This window comes from Argentina anserina, chromosome 6 (genome assembly GCF_933775445.1).
Source record: "Argentina anserina chromosome 6, drPotAnse1.1, whole genome shotgun sequence".
Taxonomy (NCBI): Eukaryota; Viridiplantae; Streptophyta; class Magnoliopsida; order Rosales; family Rosaceae; genus Argentina; species Argentina anserina.
Window position 1 is genome coordinate 30,623,470 of NC_065877.1, and position 24,922 is coordinate 30,648,391.

Here is a 24,922-nt window from a genome sequence, read left to right on the forward strand (position 1 = left end):
CTTTTTTTTCTCTCTCTTTTCCTCGATATATAAAATCAGCCTAAAACAATTAGAATCAATGGCTCAGATTGCACTGTAACAATTCATGATTTTCCAAGTATTTTTTTTATATTTATGAACTTTAGAAAATCATATAAAATAACTTGGGAACTCATAAAATTCCCAAATATTCTTAGACGTACTCATTGTAACGCATATGACTTTTAATTCACGAGAGTCACTTATCTGAAAAATATTCTCAAACATTTAATTTAATTAATCACTGAGATCGTAAAATAGTCACTAATGATCTTAAGTTAGCTCATTAATATTTCCGGAGGCTCACATTGAACCTCTTATATAATATTTAATTTTCTCTTTCTCTTTTACTATTTTACTATTTTAACCCTCCAATATATATTATTTTAATGAATCATTTTCTCAAATATAGATATTTTTTACAGATCCATTTTTTAGTGAAGTTGTGGACACTAAAAAAGACTTATAATTAGTAGTGGAGATTCCGATGAATATAAATACATACACTTGGAATTAAAGAAAAAACATGCAACAACCAACTTTATATTCAAGTGTTGTATCTCACTGGTCATCAGTGAAGATCTTCACGCAATATTGTGGAACTATGCGTAAGAATAAATTCACATCTTAAATCAATGTCAGGCGAACTTGTTTTTATCAAATTTAAATCTTATATACATCACTTGATTTTATCATTAGTGAATATCTTCACGCAAAATTGTGGAGCTAACATAAGAATAAACTCGCATCTTAGAGAGAAAACGATTATCAAATTTAAATCTCACGTATATCACTTGTTTTTACTTTTGCGTACTCATGAATGATATTTTTATGGATGCTTTGAATATTTCTAACCATGGTTTTTAAAGTATTAATCATTCGAATTAGCTATCAATCTGTCATGCACGATCCAACTATAGACCTCGAAATAGACCTCAAAATAGCGCCTAGGCGGGATAGGCGAGATTTTGAAAAACAATACAAAATTTAAACCTTAATAAGTCGCAGATAAATACGACATTTTGAAAAGAAAAAAAAGAAAATCAAAGAAAATTTCCCTCCACTCTCTGTCTCTCTGTCTCTCCTTCTCCTGCTCCAGTCTGACAGTCACTGCTTGGTGCTCAAATCCCAAATTGCAAACCCTAAATCGCCCAACCTCTCTCTCTCTCTCTCTCTCTCCCCCATTTCCGATGGCCTCCAAGATCCCCGACGAGCCTTGCACCTCCGAGACCGACCCGGAGACACTCGCGATGCGAATTAAGAGGAAGCGCTCCCGGCGCGTGAGCTTCGCCGACACCGAGATCACTTCCGTCCACATATTCAAACGCGACGACGACGAGGAGTCCGACAACGCTCCCGACTCCGAATCCCAGTCTAGCTCCATAACCGGCTCCGCTGAGCCGGAGAAGGGCGGCGCGGTAGGGTTTTTCAAGGACGTCGGCGGCGAAAGCGACGATTTCAAGTCCGATGAAGAGGACGACGACGACGGGAGTAAGTTGTCGTTTCTGAGACCGATTGGTTCGCCTTCTCCGATGAGTAGTGCTCCTGGCTCTGCTTCCTCCAACATTGGTAACGCTATTTTTTCTTGTTTTCTTTTTTAATTTAATAAGTTATTAGTTTATTGTGCATTGTGCTTCGGTTTGCTCTAATAAGGATATGCCTGTGAATTGAATTATTGATTGGCTTGTTGTTGATCAATGTGGGGATTTCATTGGCATATGTTGTTTAGGAGATGAAACTTCTGAAGTATGTTAGTTATGCTAACACATCTGATTTATATTCACAAAGTTCTATTGTAATATTGAGTTTTCAGTGATCAAAGGAAGGAAATTGTAGCATTTTGTTGTTTACAGGTGTTTGTATGGTTATATTGTTGTTAGCAGTGCTTAGTTTTTTTTGGTTATCTCAGTATCTGGTGTTGGTCGTGTGTTCTTTTTGCAGAAGATGATTTCTTTGGTCCTGTATCGTCGGATTTCATTAGACCTGGACTCTGTGATTCTGCCGCATCAGATGACTTTCATGAAACTACTATGGACACTACTGCATTTTCATTGCATTACCGTAGTATTGCAAGGTCAGAATCTGGAGCATTGAAGACTCCGACGTCTTTTCGCCTTCCCTTTGAAGAGCAGACACCGACCCAAAGTCCCAGTGATTCAGGAAGCCTTATGTCTCTAGAGAAACCAAAGAATCTAACTCCTCGATCTTTGGTATCTGTTGATAAGGCAAGAGGCGAGGAAGATTCAAATGATATGAGTATTATAGAAGAAAACCCACATAAGTATGATTATGGAAAATTATCTGCCACATTAGATGCAATTCTGGCAGAAGGTAGCAAGGATCTCCATGACTCTGTTCCGGCCTCTATTAGTATAATGCCATCTAAGGGTCCTGAGGTTGCTGTAGTGGAAAATAGTGGAATCGCCCACATGGATCTAAGAAATGGCAGGAGTACTGAAATGGGTAATATTAGCAGTCATGAAATGTCCACTGACCCAGAATCGACTTCTCATATTAAATTAGGTGAAACAAATGGTCTGATTGCTTCTGATGTCTCGTCTAACAGAAGTTATCATCCATCTGCTGCTGACTCCATTGACGACCAAATCCAGACTCCAAATCAGTTAATCAAGGTGAGAAGGTCTCTTTTTTATTAAGATATGATATGATGTTGTTATTTCTGATAGTATGATGTTATTTAACATGTCTACTTGCTGGAACTAGGATAGTGCTTGGTGTTGTTAGTGGAAAGAAAGTTTCATGCCTCAATGTTATTGGTTCTTGTGCATTTGGTTTATATACCTAAAGAATTGAGCTCTCCAAGTGGTTTAAACGGAATATGATTGTAGCTCATGTGAACTGTTTCCATTTTATTGTTGCTGTTCTTGTTTATTGAAAATGATTGACTGTTCTGTTGCTGTTATAAACATATGCTTAAAAATTTTGTGTATGGTTTATCTGGGACATGTTGGGGCTGTAATAATATCTGTTTATTATGCCAGAATGAATACATTGTTGTAGAGGTTGATGAAATTTGGCTGGTTTGATGGTAACATTACCCTTTTATAAATCAGAGTTATTTTTTTTGAAAGGATAAATCAGAGCTATGAAGGAAAGAATTCAACCAAATTCTGAAATTTTATACTTTCAGCTATAATTATGTTTGCCACATATTTTTCTATTAGTGTAGTATAATCACTATTTGATGTTTCACTATCAAAACAGTCTGCATCCCTTTATTTTTTCTTCATTTTCGGTTCTAAAAAATGTAAAGAATTTCTGGTTCTATAGTTACTATAAAATTCCTTTTTTTTTTTGCTTAAAATCAGAAAAAGATTTCCTTTTTATTGTACAGTACAAGACTTTTAAATCTCATGGATAGTTGAATATTCAGTCTATCACACTCACCTCTTCTACAAAAAAACCAATAAATACACTATGAAGTGCTGTAAGATATTCATGTTTCTTTATGGGTGACTGAGGCACATATTTGTGTGCATTTTCTACTGTTTTTATTTGTAGATCAGTAACGAACTCACTGAAGATAAATTTCAAAAGGGTGTCAAAAGTTTGGAGGTACCTGCTGTGAATGGCGACCTCCTTGCAAATCTCAATAGCACAGCAACTAAATCTCTTCAGTTTGATGCGTTTCTGCTGCATAATCCTGTTTCTCAACATTCAGACCCGGGATTGGGAAAAGAAAATTCTCCTATGGTCAGAAGATATGCTTCTGATATCGATCCTCATTCTGATAAGGAGGGGTCCATATTAATGTTATCTGCTAGAGAGCATCAGTCAATTATCAATACTCCCAAGTTAGCAAGACATTCAGGGACAAAGACTCCATCCTCAAAACATGAAGAGTGGTATCCATCAATTCAGAAAAGTATTTCCCGTTTTAGAATTCCAGACCCTTCTCCGCGTGCTTCTAGTCTCAAAGATAACATCGAGAAATTAAAATGTAGATTGTCAAGTTACCCATCCCCAAATGCTCCTTTAAGTACTGTTTTGGCTGGCATTAGCAAAGATCTCCAATGTGATTTTAACAAATCTCCTACTTTTTTGGAGAAGCAAGCAGGTGATCTGGAGAAGAGAGGACATATGAGCTTGGTTAACACAGGTACAAATGTCAATGGGAACCCAGTTAAAATTAATATGTTGGGGAAGGATGAAAACTCCTCCGACACTGCAAACAAAGCATCTGTGCGTGACTTGTTCACGGACACTCTTTTAAAGGATAAATTAGATAGACCAGTTGAAGAAGTGACTCCACTGTCTCAGTTGTCAGTATCTGGAAGTAAAAGGACTCAGCATCTCTTGATCTCAGATAATACCGTAAAAGGAACAAAGGTTTCTTCTGATACTGATTGCATTTTAGCAGATGAGCGAGAAGAGATTCTTCCCCATGTGCAACTTCAATCAGAAAATAACTTCCAGACTCCTTTAAGTGGTGCAGGCATGCTGAACATTCAATTGCAAAGTCCAGATAAAAGATTTCAACCTGGACCAGAACCCCAGACAAAACCTTATGTTCGCAGAAGTATGACTGGACTGTCCCTTCAGGTTAGTTGTTGTTTTTTGTTCTTCTATTTCCTATCTCAAACACATAGAGCTTGCACCTATATATGTGCCAAGAATCTGCTTGAGGCTGTCAATGGGCTGATCCAAATTAGTATTCTATACACATTCTGGCCTCTGTAGGCTGGGTGGTAGGTTGAAGTTTATTCTACTCTGACAGTGGCTTTTTACAGTTCTGCATGCATCATATAGCTGCTGTTACATGCAATGTTGCTTTTTCAATTGTTATTAAATTGGGACACCTCATAATGTGACATTCTGTTTGGTAATGATCAACTCAGAGTCCTAAAGACTTAGCTTTGAACAACTCCATGGAAGGGCCATCTCAGAGTCCACCCAGGAAAAAGCAAAGTTCAAGTCCTCCCTTGAGAAATACCCATCAGAGTCCCATCAGGAAAGAGTCAAGCCAGAGTCCCTACAAGAAAGACACAGCTACGAGTCCTTCCAGGAAAAAGCCTAGTGGGAGTCCTGGGAAAGAGCCAATTGGTGACAGTGTTAAAGAGCCAAATCATAGTCTCTTTTCGAAGGAGCTAACACTGAGCCCCTTCAGGCCATCTTATGCAGAACACTTTGATAGCAGGCGACCAGTTGAGAAAGACATGGTATCATCAGAGTTACATCTAATCAATCATCCTAATGAGGATTGTTATCAGGGACTTATTTCACAGAGTCCTCTTACCAAACAAGATGCAGAGAATTCTTTTGGACGTAAACGAAGAAACCTAGAAATAAACAGCGAGGCTGAAGCCTGTACAGATAAGGTCCCCAGCAGCCAGAGAAGTTTCAAAGTTCATAGAAGTGAGAACTATGATCCCCAGTTAATGTTGGGTAGTTCAACTGCACTTCACAATGACAGAGGGAAGTATCGTGGTGAATCGGGTGATATGATACGGCAGAGCTGGACTGATGTGTGTACCTTTTTTTTTTTGTACCATCAGTCTTCTTGAGTAGATACCATATATATATATATTTATATATATTTGACCTGATAGTTCTTGCAGATTCTAGTCAAATTCTCAGGAGATTCAGAACAATTGCTTTCTCCATTGACAAGCAACCTAAATTTAAAAGCGGTATGTTCCATTTTCTATTATATCCTCCCAATGAAAAATCAAACTGCGTTAGCTGATCATCATATACTCAAATTTATTGTCTCTATATTTTCTTGTACTTACATTACTGTTAATCTTTATCATGTAGATTGGGGTGCTGGAAGATATATTGATACATCTAGGGAAGGCTAAAAAGTATGAGATGCTTTATGCTGAAATCCAATCTCAGGTCTGCTTAAATTTATTGTTAATTGCATTTTTGAGGTTCTGTTATAAGCATGGAGCACAATTATATCTTATAACACGCGTAAAACAGCGACACTTCATTTGTCTCTAAGACTGGTGTTTGTGTACAGAAGGTCAACTGCATCAGTGCTGCGCATAAAAGGTGGTGTCTCTTATCCCTAATTGTTCCAAAATCTGTAACTTTGGCTTTAACCTATCCAGGAATCTGGGTTAATCATAAAAAGCAATGGCGATTAAACTTTGCAGGGTAGCTGAAGCAAGGTTGCTTCTTTATAAATTAGCTTATGAAAAGGCTAAGTTGCAGTTAATGCGGTTGAAGCGCCAGAAATTACAGGCAATTTTGTTTTCTGACCCTTCTGATTCTCTAATTATGCATGCAGTTTGTCACCATCCCTAATATTTCTGTTTGACTGCAGAGTACGGCACAGCTCTTACGCTCTGCAGTTCAGGACTCTAATATGCTGAAGTTGAACTTCACCCAGTGTCAGTCTGAAGCTGGTAAACAAGAGACTCTTGTTGACGAGAGACGGTCATGTTTAGTTAATCATGTTGGAGAGGTAACCATTACTCTTAAGATTGGGAGCTCTTTTTCATAAAAAATGGCCTAAATAGTTGTTCCAGACTTCATCTATGTAATCGTCACCTATTAACAGAAGGGGATTTAACCACTTAGAGGATAGGCTTAAGTGTTGCTAGGATCATAAAATATGAATAAAAGTTAGAATAACCTATTCTAACATGGTATATTATGGTCCATAAAAATGCATGAGCTAACAAATGCACTTCGCATAGGAGGCATTTTAAAAATTCTAAACCAACGGCGTGGCATGTTGGGGATACAGCAGACGAAATCTTAACATGTAGAACAGTGGTGCTGTGGCACAGGAGTAACTGATCATTTACTCCAAGACTATAGAAGCATGAACAATATATCCTAATATCAGGCATAATTTAGTAATATCTCCTGTTAGTCCAGGTGTCTTTTGCAAGAGAGTATGCTGTCTAGGATTTATGGTGCATAAACAAATTCCAAGTCTTTAAATAGAGTTTTAATAGTGGAGTTCCCTTCCTTCCCTCCCTTGCTTCCTTATGTTAAATGCCACAACATGGATAATAGAAGAAAGCTCTGATAATATATCCTGTAGCAGGCTCTTAAAACAACAAAATAATGATATGGCTTGATTAGCTTTTAATTTGTGCGTCATCAGAGTTTATTTGATCTATTGTGTCGTTAAGATGAGTAATCAATCTGTGTACCTTGATGATTTCTATCAGTATAGATATAGATGTTTGGAACTAATCATATGAAGATAGTCTTGTGTTCTTAAGTATCTATATATATACAGAATTTCTCAGGTGCGGAGGTCTGGACGGGTTTTCTGTCCGGATTTTCGCCGTTTCTCCACAATCCGGACGCCGGCAACGCCGTTTCTTCTCGTCGGAGTGACACCACACCTCCTAGATGCTGCTGCGAAGAAGAAGGCGAAAGAGATCGGGATCAGAGGTCCACCATGATCGGTGGTGAAGTTCTGAGTGAGGTTGCTGCATAGGTCAGACCCCGATCTCTGTAACCTTCTTCTTCGTCGCAGCATTATCTAGGAGGTGTGGTGTCACTCCGGTGAGAAGAAACGGTGTTGCCGGCGTCCGGATCGTGGAGAAATGGCGAAAATCCGGATGGAAAACCCATCCGGACCTCCGCAGCCGAGAAGCACTGTATATATATATATTTATATATGTTTGGAACTAATCAGATGAAGATATTCTTGTGTTCTTAAGTATCTATATTTATTTGTCAGGCTCCCCAGGATGATGTGAGCGCAATGAGACATGAGTCTAAAGCTTTAGATGGAGAAATAAAGAGTTTAAGCAATTTCTTTCACTCTCGTATGAAGTTGAAAGGGGAACCAAGTTATGGTGACACTTTATCACTAGTTCATGATCATCTGAAGACAAGGACATTCTGCAGGTTACTACGTCGGGAGTTGCAGGTGCATCTTCAGTAAGCCTCTGTGTTTCATGACTAATAAGTAAATGTTTTCTGTCACTGAGACTCTTGCGATTTCAACAGTTATGGGATGTTAGTGAATTTGAGATTAATAATGGTCATTACAACATTCTTCTCAGCTATCATGGTTACATCAGCCAAAGGTATATCATTTTCTATTTCTTTGGCTGTTCTTTTCTTTACTATTGCTGGTCATTTTCTGAACTTCCTTTCATCACAAAATTCAAGTATTATACATGTTTTCATTTTAATGATATTCAGGTTTAGTGTAAATGTGGGTCCAACGTTACGCGTAGTCATCTCAAAAAAGTTGGACAATGTGAAGATCATGAAGGTAATGAAGTCAAGCAGTTGTTTCCATTACTAATTCTTTCATTAATGGTTTAATTTTCTTGTTCCAGGCCTTCCCGAACATATATGCCCTAGTTGCGTTTGATTTTGTGCTAGATGCTGAGGCTACTAAGGAAATTTTCGGTGCAAGCTGTATGGCGCAAGAAACACAAGTATGTTTAAGTGAATGTGATTGTGGGTGGATTAATTATAAGAGATTGTGATTTTGTATTTTATTTAATTTAAAATTGAAAATAAATGAAATGATGGATGTCAAAATGGATATTTTCGACAGTCTCCCCATTATACAGCCCGGTTTCACTGTGGTCTATTTGATTATTCAGGTTACACGTTCACAGCTAAGTAATTTGCTGGACGTGGCTGAGGAAGTGCAGCTGGCTCGATTTGAGATTGTAAATTTGATCCAGACAAGCTTTCATACTGCATCTGGTGATATATATATTCTAACCTTACAGTAGTTGTCACTATTTCTGTCCTCCCTCAGTGTGCATAGTTTTTACCTGTAACATAAGTTCTGCTGTTGTGTTATATTGTTGCAGATGATCAGCTTGATCTGCAGCTTTGTTTCCTTAATTGTAAGAGCAGTAGAAAGATCGCACTGTCTCTCGATATGACATGTTTGAAGAGGTATAATCATGTACAATTCCATTTGTATTGATGATGAAATTTGTTATTGTATATAGTTTCAAAATTATGCCAGAGTTATATGCCTGCTTACTGCTATATAATGGAAAACTTTATCTTGCTGCTACTATAGATCTGCGAATTTGATGTTCCTCTAGGGAGTTGGGCCATTATTGTTTGTCACCTCGTGAATTTCATCACCATGTCCTTTTTTACTTGGCCCAACAAACACAATTGGTTTTTCTATACAACACAGGTGCTGGTTGTAGATGAGATTTTTCTCTGCGACTTTTTGAGTGCCTGATCATGACTAGTTAGAAATGCTACATGATATAGCAAATACAATGATGGACTGGAGTTCAGTCTATGTGTTAACTTTGCACCCTGAAGGTCTCCTGAATGCCTATCTGCGTTATAGGAAATCCATCTTATGTAGGACTGGTCACTGTAGAAACGGGACTGAACACATGATTAAAATGTTGTTAATTGCTTTTGCATTATTGTTTTACAACTGCCAAGTCTTTGTTATGAAACCTCTAAGTGTGCTTTATATGTCGACAGACGTTAGTGTTTTGAGTAACACAGTTACTTGCTTCTCCTTTTTGTTTGGCAGGGGGATTTATCCGTCAGATATTATTCCATATCAGGTACAGGCTTTTGAATCTGCAGCGCAAGTGTTACTTCCACAGTCACTCTTAACTGAAATAAGAGCTGCAGCTGAGGGTCTTGAATCTGGATACTCAAGAATTATGAGGCTCTGTAAATGTATTTCCGAGGTGGTACAATCTTCATAGTTCACACCCAGGATTTTTTCTGGTTTCTTTTTTGGCCAGTTTTGTCACCCATGATTTCCGTAGAGGGTGCCAAAGGTGGCACCAACAAGTCGTCGGACTTTTTTCAATCGCTTTCCCGGCCATCCTTTTCTCTTTCGGTTGTGAGGTGACCTACTTGCTCTCGTATATTTAGCTGAAGATATTTTTATAACCCGGTAGCTGAGTCCTGTCTGTAGTTAGTTCAATCGCCTAAGCTACGTATTAGAATTTCAACCTGGTTCACTCGATGCGAGATCTACCGAATTGTGATATTCCCCTCTTTGTTGTAAGTTGTCCAAATCATGAGTGGCTATTCAATATTTTTATTTATTTTTGTTCTTGTCTGCCATAAGGTTAATATTAACAGTGCAAATTATTATCATTTCCATCGTATTTGTATCAAGCTGATGATAGCAACAAAGAATGTCCAATTGTTTGATAGGTGCACATTACATCGCTTCACTTTCCCTGTAGATATTTGTAGAGATATTTGCCAGGATATTTTGTGAACCTTTTTCCAGTAGGAGATTTAGTTGGTTATTCGGGCGGCTGAGCCTACAATTAGGTTGGGGTCTAAATCCTGTTTCAAAAGGAAAAAAAATATCTTTGGTTATGTTGTTTACTAGAATATCGTCGACCAGATTTTTTGCTGGAAATTTAAATTTCAAAAATAACGACAGGCTTGAGCTGTCTGTATTTGGCTGCCTATCAGGAACTAATTTTTTTCGGCTTTGCCGCTACAAATATCTTCTCTCGGTTTTTGGGTCCATCTTATAAAAATCTTGGTTGAAAGTCAATGGTTTCTTCTAGTCACTTCTTGCTTAGCTTCTTAAAAGTTGCCTTGGTGGACTCATTTAGCCATTTAATTAGGAAATTAGGATTTCTGGGGGAAAGAACTGAAAAGTGTGTTATTGCTTCAAGGGTTGGGTGGAAATTTCCACATAAGCAATAGGCAAGTGTTTTTATTGGATAACTGTTAGACGTTTCGCATTGAGTTCATAATCTCATATACAACTCATTTCCATTTTTGGTCGGTTATAGATTATTCTTTTACACATTCTTTACTACATAGTGAAACCTAGTTGGTATTTTCAACTTTTCATATAAGACTCGACTATATTATCATTAAAATGATAGGATTGCTTTTTGAATAAATTTTAATATAATAGAGATGAACTGGTGATTGATAGATATTTGTAGAAGCCAATAGAGATGGCTCTTCTGGTATCACGTGGAACTCATTAGATGGTCAGCATATATCTTTTTGCTGGACTTCACACTCACGCCGGTGGTTGGTGTTTTCTCATTTATCAAATATGAATGCCCAGACTGGGGGGTAGTTCAGACTTCAGAGATGGATATGGACACGTGGTTTGTTGTGAGGAGGTTGATCATTATAGGGAGAGAAACCACAATTGGGGTAAAAACATATCTGAGTTAGTCCAAGAATAAAGAGTTGCACTTTAGTGAAAGTGGGGTTGGGAACTCACATGTCTTCTCCTTTTCATTGATCCAGTTGGCGTTCTTGATTGATTGCGTTCATGAGTTGAATGCCTCATCTGCTTTGTTCTCTACAAAATTACCATCTTTAGCTACTGCACTCACTCATTCCTCTCCCATATCTAGATCTTCTATATTATATTCTCCACTAGACTATCTGACTAGATAGATTGCCAATCTCATCCAGTTTATGGTGCTAAACTACACCCATTTCAAACAACAATTAACAATTGGAGTGCAAATTTGGGTTGATCTTTGATCTGACTTCTGTTAAATGAGGGCTCTCAATGTATTGGATGTGAATTTTGACCAATGTGGTGGAGTGTTTTACCAAGGGTGTGGTGCAATTCACCAATGAGGATGACTAGTTATGATGTCATATGCTATGCTAAGATATTTAGTTGGGGAATATCATATGCGATGAGGAATTAACTAATGTGCATAAGAAGCAGCTAAACGCTAGAGACATTTTGCATTTTGATACTATATTTAGTTATTTACAAAGCAGCGATGCACAGATTTGGAAATGAAAATAGTAGAAACTGAGGCTGCAGTAGATACTTGTACAATGATTGCCACTGTCCTTGATACTATTTCAACATCTGTGGGGATTTATCCACTCTGATATTTCGGGTTACTGAGAAGAGAGAAACTGTGAGGCACCCTTTTGCATTCGTCACATCATGAATTATGGGAGACTTTATTGCACTTAATCGAAAAGGCCTAAATGTAGTTAACAGCTAGTATTAACTTGTGTAATGGGGTGATAACAGGGAAATATAACTTGTATGCCCTAGGGAGACAGCGAGTTTCTTGATTTGTCAAATGGTCGTTGCCGTCTAGTGGCATGGTTAAGCTAAGTGTCGTCAGATTTATTTTCCAGCGGCAACATAGTGGGAAAAATGTGTTATTAAAAATTATACTTCGCAATAATCAAATTATATTTCTAGTATGTCATCGCTATTTTAAAGCAAATAGAGTAGCCGTTAGTGCACTATTGACCAGTTGGTGCCTAGTTGAGTACAACTTTATAGAGATAACTGATATTATTTCATGTCTTTATAATAAAGAGTTTAAGCTTAATATCCCTTCTTATATTTGTCAATTTCATTAATCAAAGTTCAATGCCACATGCCCTCTTTTCACAAAAAAAAAAAACTTGTGTTTGAGATGGAGTAATGACTTTTGTACAAGATCGATAATCATTGTTTTCTGCCTATAATTGTTGAATGCTTACTCCATAATAACATAGGGGACTTGCACTTTTTGAGTCTACAGTTGATTCCAGTATCTCATGGGCACACATGAGAGGTTTCTAGAGTTTCAAGGATTGGATTGGTAGGATTCACCATTGGAATCGTACGAAAGAATAGAACCTCCATGCATTGGATTGGATGGGCGCTCCAAGCATCAAAATCAAATGGAAAACCAACAAAATCGAAAGGAAGCAGAAATAAAGGATACACTTTTTACAATTCCTATCCAATATTGCAATATGTTGTTTGACTTTCTTGTAGATGGAAAAAAAATTAAGAATAATTGAAAAATATAAAAAATAATCGTAGTAATTGTTTTTTATATTTTTACATATTAGATTATATGATAACTCTTCAATATGCTATAACGTAAATTTGGACAATGATAAATAACTTCTCTCTTAAATTCTTTGTATTCATTCAAAAGTTATTGAATTTTCTTATTATCTATCTATGAAGAGTTGATTTATTTATTTTTAAATGAAACTCCTTTCATTTATAGAAATTAGCAAGTTTATGAAATGAGGTCAAGATAAACCAAGGTACCACCAAGGTCACAGAAAACAGGCCCAGGCACAGGCACACAGCAAAGACCCTGTGGAGCACTTTTTACCAACTTCACCTTTATTATATTTCCCAATACCATCAAAAAAAGGGAAAAGAAATGAGAAAGATGTGAGAGTTAAACAGGTAGCTATGCGGTATTAAAATAATAATAACACATACTGAAGGAGGGACCTAGAAAAGGGAAAGGCCTAACTTTTTCTTTCACTAGGAAAAGGACATGGACCCACACAAGTAATGCACTTTTTATCAACTTTGCTGAAGTCACCATCTTTGCCATCTGACACTGAAATTATGCTTATGTTCCTCACACCCACCTCAACCTCATCACTTCTTCTATCTCACCCAAAAAAAAAAAACCCCCCCCCCCTCTCTCTCTCTCTCAACCCCAACCCAACCCCCTTATCCAGTAGTCTTCCCCATCTCTCTCCTTTTTCCCACATCTAAAACTCTACCAAAGCTCCTTGTTAGGGTTCATTTGGGTTTTGTAAAGTTCCAATCTTTTTTGGTCTTCTCCCAAATTTTGAATTTTTAGTGAAACCCAAAATTCCAAAGCTGTCTGGGATCTTATCCTCCCTCTCCCTCTTTCTCTCTCTCATAAGGTAAATTTTCCTGAATGCTCTCTGTCTGGTTTTTTCTGTTACTGCTTTTCAGGCTTTTTTCTGATTTAAAGTTCCAAGCTTTTCTGGGTGTTTGTAATAGATTTTCTTGGATTTATCTGTTGAGTGCTTGGTCTGATGCTGTTAATGCCAGATATGCTGTTAATGCTAGAAATGGATATGTGTCTTTCAATTTACCCCACTTTTTTTACTGTTTGAAATATGAAGCTTATCTTTGTGATTTATTAGTCTCTGCAATTCTGTTAGCTGTTTTATGTTGTTTTTGATAGCTTGCTAATCTGTTCTTCAAGAAGCTTATCTCCTTTGTGTTTTGGGTGATTCAAAGTTCTTCAATTTAATATATTTTGTCACTTTCTGCTTTCTTTGTTTCTTCCTTGGCTTCTGTCATTTATTCTTCTTCTTGTTTTACAAAGTAAAAATACATCCTTGAAGCCTGGTTTGAGATTACGCTGTAAAGGATCACCCTTTTTTGTTATTTAATCACTAAAACAAAATCTTTCTCCCAGTTTTTTAAGTTACTACATGATTATATGGTGACTTGTGAAGCTGAAATGCATTTGAAGTTTCTATTTTCAATCTGTTTGTTAGAACTGACATGATAAGGTCCTTGTTTTTTGATTACCTTATCCACTAAAACTTCTTCTCCTAAATTTTATCTTATACTAAATCTTTGTTTATGATGTCGATTGAAGGTTGCAGTGAGATATACTCAGCAGAGTTGTGGTCTGTCTGAGAAGCTATTTTCAGTTGGATTCATATACAGATTTGCTGGAGGTTAGGTAATTGATAAGTTTAATTACAAGACAAGAAAAGAGAGATTGTTGAAACTTGAAAGCATGGGTTACATGTGCGATTTCTGTGGGGATCAAAGGTCCATGGTGTATTGCCGGTCTGATGCTGCTTGCTTATGTCTATCTTGTGATCGAAATGTGCACTCTGCTAATGCTTTGTCGAGACGTCACTCGAGAACACTGCTCTGTGAAAGATGCAATTTACAACCAGCATTAGTTAGATGTACAGAAGAGAGAGTGTCGCTTTGTCAGAATTGTGATTGGATGGGCCATGGTGCATCTACTTCAGCTGCATCACACAAGAGGCAAACACTCAATTGTTACTCTGGCTGCCCGTCAGCTTCCGAACTGTCGTCTATCTGGTCATTCGTGCTAGAGTTGCCTTCTGCCGCAGCCATGAGTGAATCTGCTTGCGAGCAGGAAATGGGATTAATGAGCATCGCCGAAAACAGCACTGGAAGTGCTTGGAGCCCCCAAGAAAATAACAACAGAGAGAATGCATCTGAGACATTGGAAGTCAATGACGTCAGTCCCATGGATAAGTCTGATAGTTTAGTTGGTTCCTCTGCAGTGCCTCCAATTAACGCAGCTCCTCCGGCTGTTGGTCAGATGACTGGATCTGCAAATTCAATATTGCCCAAGGTATATTCTGATTTTCAAAATTATTGCCTCGCGGTCTGTGATCGTCACTTGTTATGATTTGCCTTTGAACCTGTCATTGTTAAGGTTTCGTTGACATCCAAATCATGATCATTTGCTGTTACGTGTGCCATACTGTGTCCTGTTTAAGCATCACCATTGGGTTTGCATTCTCTGTCCAACGTCTGCTTACTCTATCAGTCTTTTGTGTAACTGAGTTTGAAAAAGATGTGGTGCCCTAGGATTGGCTACAATAATCTACGTACCTCCACAATGTTTGCATGGCTTTGTTTAGAGTTTCAGTTATTAGTCAATGACCTTTCCAATTTCATGTTGCTAATATGCAGTTAAACTGTCACGGAAGCCCTGGGCTCTGTGACGATGATGACCTTTATGGCGATTTTGATATGGATGAAATGGATCTGAATCTTGAAAATTATGACGAACTATTTGGTGTATCTCTGAATCACTCTGAAGAGCTTTTCAAAAATGGCGGGATTGACAGTTTGTTTGGAGGAAAGTACATGTCCAGGGCTCAAGAATTAATTGCCGCCGAGGTAATTGCATCTCCTTTGTCACTGTATAGCTGGACGCAGTTTGTCCATTTAAGGACCTCTTCTGTTCATAAACTTAATTCTAATCAGTGTTCTTGGAGAGTTGAATTATTTTGAATTATGACTGTTTAAAATGAAGTATGCCGAAACCTTGTATTCTCTGTATGAGAGTTTCAGACGCTCTTCCTTGTATCAAAGTACAGTAGGTTTTGCATTATATGATTAATGTGTATAGAAGCATGATTATTCTGAAGAAAGTCTTATGTCAGTTGCTCTCTTTTTCAATTATTTTAATTTTCATGCACATCTTCCTCTTGCATTCTGGCCATCCACTTCTTTTATTTCTCAATACATACAAGTACGGTATGGTTGGAACTGACATGTCACTGTTCGTTATTCCAGGGATCGTCAATTGGACGAGTAAATGCATTGCAGCAGCCAGCATGCAGTACCGCGGCATCTGCGGATTCTGTAATGAGTACAAAAACTGAACCAATTGTTTCTTTTGTGCCAAAGCAAGCACAATCAAACCTTTCATTTTCGGGTGTCACCGGAGAGAGTAGTCAGGGAGATTGTCAAGATTGTGGGGCTTCCTCGATGCTACTCATGGGAGAGCCTCCATGGTGTCCTCCAGGCCCTGAGAGCTCCTTCCAATCTGCTAACCGAAGTAATGCTGTTATGCGTTACAAAGAAAAGAAGAAAGCGCGCAAGTAAGTATACTATCAGAAATATATACTTTTCCCCACAAAATACTGTTCCTGATCTTTGTGGATTAACATATTTCATTTATTTATCAAGTCAGCAGCATATGTTTACAAGTTTATGACTTTCAACAGTAGTATTACGTCACATCCCTAAAATTTCTCCATCTGTCTTTTCATCTGTGCTTTCTTCTATATGAAGTAGTTAGAATGTTGCATATTCACAAGCAGTCAAACACTCTTATTCGGCCATCAAAGACGTGTGGATGCTCTATTGCTGCTATGGTCTTTCTGGATCTATATTCTTATTGTTGTTTTTTTTGTGTAGGTTTGAGAAAAGAGTGAGGTATGCTTCTCGCAAAGCAAGAGCAGATGTAAGAAAACGTGTGAAAGGGCGGTTTATTAAAGCTGGCGAAGCTTATGATTATGACCCTTTGAACCAGACCAGAACCAGAAGCTACTGAGTACAAATTCAACCATACTCTTATAAATGAATTAAAAAAAATTATTATTACATTAAAATGATGAAACTGATTCATCTTCTGATTGTGCAGACTAGCTATTTGATTGTGTGAAAGGAGCGTCAGCTCATTGGGAAAGAAGGGTGGTTACTAAAAGAACGAAGAAAACAGGTTCAGATGCTTCACCAATATATAAGTTGAGAAGCCTATTTCTGATTCTACATTGCCACCATAAAGGATGGACAGATGATGACATTGTATAGATTGCCCTTGCCTTGAAGCTATGAGATTCATTTCCTTTTATATTAATCTGGGGCAAAGTTCATCTGGCTAAATCATTCTCAGGAGGAAACATATTGGTCTTCCATCATATTACTGTTGATAAAATCCCAGTTGTTATATTTTTTTTGTCCTGCTCTGATGACCTCTTTAAAGTGGCTACCATAGCATTTTCGGTGGCGAACTTGTAGCCTGCTGGTGGGTAGAAAAGCCAGCAATTGTAGACTTTCTTTTTTGTTCATTTGACATGCACAGGATCGTATGTATGAAGTCGAGAGTTATGAGATCGGGCCTAAAAACAGTACTGTGTACTCTGAAGTTGTAAATTTCTCATATGTTCTGTTCATTTCACATAAGCACAATTTATAAATTGTACTTGGTTGTATGAGTGTTATCCTCATCTTCTGTTATCAGTGTTAGTACAACAGAACTTAGCGCTCCATAAAATTGTTTATTCTTCTGTTTGATTGAAGATGTTTGCCTCCGAGAGAATCGTTGCAGTTTGTACTCTCTAAGCTATATTTCCCTACATTTCCATCTTTATTCAAAATAAATTCGACAGCAAGCAATAAAATCTAACATAAGATTAACACCATGCGCCACATCTTCAACCACTCGTTTAAAACAAATAGCAAAATGTTGGGGACAAAATTTTCAGGTTGTAGTGATACTAGGATAACATTCGAGTAGACAAAGTATTTGCCCAACCAAGAATACATCTGTTTGAGAAGTTCCATACCACTAATCATCGGAACTACTATCTTCAGACATCCTTCCAATGTCATCTTTCCCAACTTGCTCCTGTAGGCATATTGCATTGTCAATGGAAGAGTTTAACATCACACTATAGCATAAATTTGGCATTATGTGTGTGAGGGAGGGAAAGAATCATCCTTACCGGCATCTTATCCCAATCCTTCAACTTGGAATTTGTTAGCATGAAATTATCTCGCAATGGAGCCCAGGCAGGCCCTTCATTCTCCACTGAGCCTTTAGATGTCTGAGCCTGCATGGCAATCAAAGAATTTGCAACAAGTTCAGCTACAAGCTTAATTAACGTCAACCTTTGTTATTCTATAGATAACCAAATGGCTGAAAGCCTGAAAGCCCTTCAAAAGCATCAGGTCACAGAAAAAAAGTAGGAGTATACAAGCCCACCCACCTTTGAAGAACTACTTTTCCCCAACTCTGAAAAGAAAGCTTCTTTCCTCCGCTTTCTTATCACTGAAAAGAATGCAAAAACAATGACCAGAATAAACTCATAAGAAAGGAATATAAATAAGTTTCACATTTTAAGCAACCAGTACCATTGGAAATCATTTGAGTGGAATGAAAAATGGAATGATCGAATAACGATCAAATTGTCTCAAAATTAGGCACATTGCCCGGCAAAAGAAATGGCATATCCTAAAAGTGACGATAGGCTAGATTCGTGTAAATCAAGTATCAATATAAAATGATCCAACACAAGAAAATGTCCTGTGCAACGATCATCCCTATAATCGGCATAATTTTTAGAGTCTTCTCATAGGTGCGGTGACTTAGATGATTGAGTGAGTAGCAGCCTTTATAGATGATGTGCCTAAATCTCTTCCAATGAAACAAATATGTTCGAGCATACATGTAACATTTATGGGAACGATAACAGCTCTGTATTGATGTGACCACATACTCAATTTCTGTTTTCAGAAATGTAACACCTTTTTCAAATACAAACTTTATAATCAACACATATCCTTGAATGATGTATGAAACATAAATAAGTAGATTGGGAAGAGCATACCTTTTGCATCTTTAAACCTGGAAGGATCCAGTCCTTTCTGAGCATTTTGTGCCTTGCTGACCTGCATTAAATACCACAAGGAAGTCATGATTACGTATGATGAACAATCTTTTATACAAATATATTTTACAGAGTTTGAAAGCAACTCTGATTAGAATTCTGTTACAGCAACTTACAGCATTGAACAATGTGACCACTGCAAATCCAGCATTCCCATATGCAAATTATACGGAGTCAGTATGAGAAAAAAAATTTGTTGAAGTTAGGACAATTTATACATCATCCAAGATAAAATCTTACCTCCTCTAGTAGCAAGACTGATTAGAAACTTTTCATGCGGGTCATATATGACAGGATTGAGAACATGCCCCTTTTCTATTACCTGTAACATAAAAAATCCATATTAAACCTTAAGCACATAACAATGAACACACCTGTATGTAATAACCAAAGTTGCTTCAAGAAAATGTTTTTTGGTGTGTAACTACGGTCATGGGTGATACTTAATAACCAAACGTAATAGAGAGCACGAATTACCAATTGTTTATCCTTAACGTCTCCCTTGACCTTACGCTCAGCATCCTCTTCAGCAAGCTTTTCTGCAATAAGCTTTTTGTTGCCTGATAATACTGGTCCCTGTGAAGAAATAAGAAACAAAAAGGAAAAGTTTAAAATCCAAATTTCTATACTAAACAATTACCTATGGATTCAATTGTGTTTCTCCCATGCATTTTCACGACTCCAACACATCTCTTAATTCAACAATCTGACATAAAAGTCCAGCTTTTATTGCTCACAAATGATACACCAGACCTTCAACACCGCCCAAAACTAAATTAAACTAGACACAAAAGAGTTCATTTCCATTGCTCAACCACGCATCATCACAACTTCAACACAGCTCTAAACTAAACTAAGGAATCAGACACTAAAGCTCGTTCCCATTTTTCACCAACCAAACATCAGTAATTCAACACAACCCAAAACTAAACAACAGACATAAGAATTCCAATGCTTCATCAGAGCTTCAACACAGCTCAAATCTAAAACAATCAAGCCATCTGCTCAACAATGCAACACTTTTCAAACAATAACACCAAATGTCCAATTTTTAAACACAAATATTCATCCCATTACTCACCAACACATCTTCAGCCACGCTCTTCTTGATAATGCTTTTGAAAGCCGACCTAAACGCATTGCATCCCTCCGAAAGCTTCGTAATTCCGGGCTGAACTTCACCTTCTTCCTCCTCATCCGAGAACTCCCTCATCTCCTTTGCTTCCCTCTCTTCTCCTCCTCCTTCCTCTTCAGACCCATCACTCTCCTTCTCCTCGTCTTCTTCCTCGTCAGAATCGTACTCTCTGGCTCGTTTTCGATAAAGCTTCTTCATTTTGGGGTCAATCTTCTTGGGCTTCATGGCCCTGCTTCCGTCTGAAGCGTGCGGCATCTTCTTCGCTTTCTTTCTGGCTTTGGAGGAGCCCTTGCTCTTCCCTATTCGCCTCTTGTTTGGTCGTCTCGCTGCTTCTGCTAACTGGGTCTCCTCCGCCATGGCTTCTCTGCTATGAAACCGATTCAAGGTCGGACCTTTTCTGCTGGAGCTTGATTGCTTGTGAGAATTGATTTCAGGGTTTAGAGATTGGGGATTCCTCTTGTCCAGGATTAGACTTGCTAGGGTTTTGGCTTGTTGGGAAAAATTGGGCTCACAACCTTAACTTAGCAAAGCCCAATGGTCTTTCTTCACAATGAAGCCCAATGGTAAACTTATGGTCACAATTTGATTAATTTCCCCTCATTCCTTCTAGGGTTTTAGTTGTTTGTTCTTTGTATTTCCCACTTGGATTAGGAGAAGGGATCTAGTAGCCTGAGAGAGTGGAGCCATTTGGTCTGTTTGGCAGGCAGTGAAGCTTTCTGGTCGTAATGTTTCTTTTTGTGGATTGATCACATTGAAGCTGCTAAGCAATCAAGAGAAATTAACGCAGCAATTAACATGGGGGCATGGGGGGCCATCAGTATGTTTCTTCACTAAACATTTTGCCACAAAAAAGTACTATGATTCTTGATTCAGTTTTGGAGGCGACAGTTAATACGTTGAACATATTAACAAGACAAGTCGTATTTCACATATTAACAAAATAACAAAATATTTTCCTTCTATATGTAAGACCATTAGTATTTATTATATCGTTTGTTTACCATCTAATGCCAAGGGTCGTACTAAACTACTAGTTCTTAACCAAATAGGTTGCCACACAAAACTACTCCGTTTCCTAACTCAGTTTTAGAACGAGTGCCAGTTTTTTTTTTTAATTAAAGGTCACTTCATTCACTTGAGAAGAAGTACAACGATTTTGGGACAAAATACAACATAAAAGATTAGTCTGCCAAATTTCAGAAATGAAATCTGTAGACATAATTAAGCTAACAATAACAACAAGAAAATGATAATACAGAGAAAATGACCGGGACACAAGAAAAGAAACATAAACGGACAACAACAATCACAATCATAACTAAGCCGAGTAACTATGCAGATTACATTCGAGCATGTCAGGTAAGCTAACAAAAACAACAAGAAAATGGTAGAACCAATGATCTTTTTGCGCATGAACCTCGGCCACCGCAATTGTCGAAACCAGCTCAGTCAAAAATCCCAAGAAAAACACAAACAACGACTTCCAGAAAAAATAAAGTGGCCCCACCAAGCCAACAAGGAAGCTGAGCACCCACCAAATCCAACCGCTGAAAGTTAACAAAGTAAATCGTGTTAATATTTCATAAAATTCAGACATCAGATCCGGTCCGAAAATTATATTTACTTAACCTAGTTGAACGAATAAACTCATCACCAACTTTACACACACCTTACGTCAGGACTCAGGATAAACATAGCTTCCTTCACACCCATTCCAATCTCACTGAGAACAAGAAATGATCAAAGCCATTTGCCAATAGGCATCGAGAAGCTGGGGTGAGATGAAACTGACATGAATGACATGAGACAGCAGGGAATGAAGCTCAGAATGCAACAAATACAAAACGTAGGGATTCTCCTCTCTGAACTAGTGATTTATATGCCACAAAACAAGACAAGGTAATCGACAAAATTATTAGGTCCCCGGAGAGGAGATGGAATACCACGTGATATTCACCTGAATAACCATATCATCGTCAAACAAGCCACGTGGTTTGAGTAATCACCCAACAATGCACCAATTATATATGTTTCTCTTATCCTCTATTTGTTTTCTTTCAGTTTTGGTGAATTGATGTAGATTTTCATAAATTTTGATAGTCGAAATTAATTATGTTGTTCTTAAAAAAAATTAATTATGATGATAATGAAAATTTGAGTAAAAGTTTATGTGGGATGAGTTTCCCAACTAAAATCAGGAGTAATTATTATGTGTACCCGGAACAACACATAGTAATGTCATGTGGTGTACACTGACAATCATATTATTTCATTATGTGGTAAACAAGCATGTATTGAAAAAGAAAAAAAATTATTTAAATATGAGTAACTAATCATAAACAAACACAGTAAAAATGTATCAATAACATTAAATAATACGTCACGTAAATTATGTACCAAATATATATAATACTTTGTTTTTTCTAAAATCAGTTGCCCAAAGAGTACGCAAACTATGTGATCCAGTTCTAAACCAATCATAATAAAGACAAGAAAATACATTGATATGTGGATTTTTAAAAGCTAAGAGAGTCGCGTTTTAGGATACCACTTAATCTCATTTTACATTGTATTTGGTTTAATATAAACACATAATATTATTTCATAAATCTTTTTGTAATCGATTGTGCTTTATACCGTGTTAGCTATCACATCGTAACATATCGCGATATAAATAATTCACTCCACACACTCGTTTTGGAAGAAGAAAAAATCAAACTTCCTCCTTCGTCTGTATTTCAAATTTTCAATAAGACACTAATCGGTGAACAATGCATGCATCTGGACATATATGTGGTATCAAGGCTTCTTGACTAAAAAAGGTCTTTATTTATTTAATTAGTGCATATTTCCATTTTTAAATTAATTTTCGGTCAAGTTTCTCATCTTCACTGTCTAGTATTTATATAATATTGTGTAGACAATCTCTGAAAATTTTAAGCCAATTTGGTGACAGCTAAGACCCTCAAAATTATATTTTTCTGTTAAAAATATGAACGGTTCATATTTGATAGAATTTAATCCGTTCATTTGTTTTTCAATTTTAAGGGTTTTAACGATCACTAAATTGGCTGAAATTTTGCAGAGATGATCTGCACAATATTATCTAAATACTAGACGGTGGAGATGAGAACATTCGACCGCAAAGTAGTTTGAAAATGAAAATCCGCACCAATTAAATAAATAATGACCAATCTATACGTGGTATATCTTGGAGCACAACATGAAATATTAAAAAAAAAATGATACACATGATACATCATCTGCAGAATATGTGGAAAGATTTCACTCACATGCAAGAGAATCGTTACCCTGCACACATATAGACCTAACTATTACAGCTGATCGATGATGTGCATGTGCATACGTGTGAAGCTCGTAAAAGAGGAGTCATCGATCTGACTAGCTGATTTATAAGATAGACATGGATGCATGTACAGAAGTAGAGAATATATAATCACAGTTTGTTTCTTGGAGGATCTCCGGCCTCCACTCCTTTTTTTTCGATGATATGGAGTCTAAGTTCATCGGTGATATTATCATCAGCAAATTCTCTCTCTCTCTCTCTCTCTCTCTCTCTCTCTCTCTCTCTCTCTCTCTCTCTTCACCGGCGCGGCAAGATTTGACGTATACATTCATTTTCACCGTTTGCGTCGCATAAGTTTCCAGATTTTATCACGATATGGAACACTGCAAAGAGTGCATGCAAGGGCATGTGATAGCCTATGTCCATTTCTGCAGCAGCAGCCAACACGCCATTACTTCTATAGTTCTATCTGTGTCACCCATCAATAGTTGGGAGAAGTTGTCTCTAGCTTTATCCTTGTACATTTAGTTCAAGTGTTCACCTTTTCGATCAAGTTCATCCATCACCCATCAAGGCTATTAGGGTGTCATTAGTTATTACAGTAGTGATTTACCCAGGAACGAGAATAATGGGTGCTGTATATTCCAGCTAGCTAGGGCTACATGCAGCCACAAAGCTCTTCAATAGCTTTTACTTCTTATCCACATCTTGATGTTGCAATGCGCGCAAAGTGATCTTTCACACTATTGATATATTCCATTCGAGGTCATATGGCAATGACAAGTTATCCTTGGTGCAATGATACAAATCAAGGACTGTTTGTCATTCTTGTACAGTTGTACGTAAGAGATTCCATCAAAGAACTATGCAACAATGTAAATGCGTGCAATACACCTTATCTTGCTCTCTTCATTTGTAACCAAAACAGGAAAAAAAGAACGAATCTATGAGATGTGAAAGAAGGTTCAAAGAAAAGGTTCAAAGGATTGTTCATCAATATTTCAGAACCTATAAATATTAGCCACAATTTCGAAACACTTGTTGTTTGCCATCTGTATAATAAGGGCTGATGATTGGGGCACCATTGGTCCACCGTCATGTCGTTTTGATGGTGATCTCTGCCTCTCTCTTATGTTAAACGACACGTAGGTAGAAGCTTAAGAGGGGGTTCACAAGCACACGGGTAAATGAAGACACATATATACTTATCTGTACAGTGACATTGCGTCAAATGAGGCATGTATTGATTGTATTCTGAAGTGACATTGGGGGGGCAAAGTGACATGTAATTGAAATTGGTGACACCTGTCCATAGAGTACATAACATATGTGTGTAGTACATGAGATGCTATGGAGGAGGTGTGTTACCAAATACCAACTACACTATAATTAAAAGAGGTTCACATGTAATCAACACTTAATTGATGTGACTAAATAATTTTAGGTTTTGTTTATATATACTTTTTTAGTTATTTGATTTCAATACATGAAAAAAATCTATTAAAAAAATTAGTGGGAGTTGAACTTTGATTAGATTTATCATATCAGTTATTAAACTTTAATTAGAAATGTGGATCAACTTTCAC

General features: G+C 37.4%; 3 protein-coding genes across 5 annotated transcripts; 2 read left to right on the forward strand and 1 right to left on the reverse strand.

Annotated features, from left to right (window-relative positions):
- Window positions 1–1,096: 1,096 nt before the first annotated feature.
- On the forward strand, window positions 1,097–10,068 carry LOC126798048 (uncharacterized). Its single transcript, XM_050524869.1, has 16 exons — window positions 1,097–1,587; window positions 1,960–2,651; window positions 3,541–4,581; window positions 4,878–5,504; window positions 5,598–5,669; window positions 5,797–5,877; window positions 6,005–6,036; window positions 6,141–6,228; window positions 6,311–6,451; window positions 7,691–7,882; window positions 7,963–8,042; window positions 8,161–8,233; window positions 8,301–8,402; window positions 8,574–8,679; window positions 8,790–8,877; window positions 9,488–10,068. The coding sequence occupies exons 1-16, from the start codon at window positions 1,209–1,211 to the stop codon at window positions 9,666–9,668; spliced, it is 3,975 nt and encodes a 1,324-aa protein (XP_050380826.1). The 5' UTR covers window positions 1,097–1,208; the 3' UTR covers window positions 9,669–10,068.
- Window positions 10,069–13,377: 3,309 nt separating this feature from the next.
- On the forward strand, window positions 13,378–17,436 carry LOC126798147 (zinc finger protein CONSTANS-LIKE 9-like). Of its 3 annotated transcripts, none has more exons than XM_050524999.1 (6): window positions 13,378–13,608; window positions 14,319–15,059; window positions 15,404–15,613; window positions 16,013–16,320; window positions 16,640–16,775; window positions 16,866–17,436. In XM_050524999.1, the coding sequence occupies exons 2-5, from the start codon at window positions 14,463–14,465 to the stop codon at window positions 16,773–16,775; spliced, it is 1,251 nt and encodes a 416-aa protein (XP_050380956.1). In that variant the 5' UTR covers window positions 13,378–13,608; window positions 14,319–14,462; the 3' UTR covers window positions 16,866–17,436. The 3 variants fall into 3 exon arrangements, with proteins under 3 accessions (XP_050380956.1, XP_050380958.1, XP_050380957.1); XM_050525001.1 differs by having other exon boundaries at window positions 16,871–17,436; XM_050525000.1 differs by having other exon boundaries at window positions 14,326–15,059.
- A 215-nt stretch (window positions 17,437–17,651) lies between these two features.
- Window positions 17,652–20,478, reverse strand: LOC126798915 (uncharacterized). The gene is made up of 8 exons (XM_050526001.1): window positions 19,976–20,478; window positions 19,372–19,470; window positions 19,135–19,216; window positions 19,011–19,030; window positions 18,835–18,895; window positions 18,214–18,275; window positions 17,950–18,057; window positions 17,652–17,852 (listed from the first exon to the last, which is right to left on the reverse strand). Exons 1-8 carry the CDS (start codon window positions 20,384–20,386, stop codon window positions 17,793–17,795), a joined length of 903 nt encoding a protein of 300 aa, XP_050381958.1. The 5' UTR covers window positions 20,387–20,478; the 3' UTR covers window positions 17,652–17,792.
- Window positions 20,479–24,922: the final 4,444 nt, after the last annotated feature.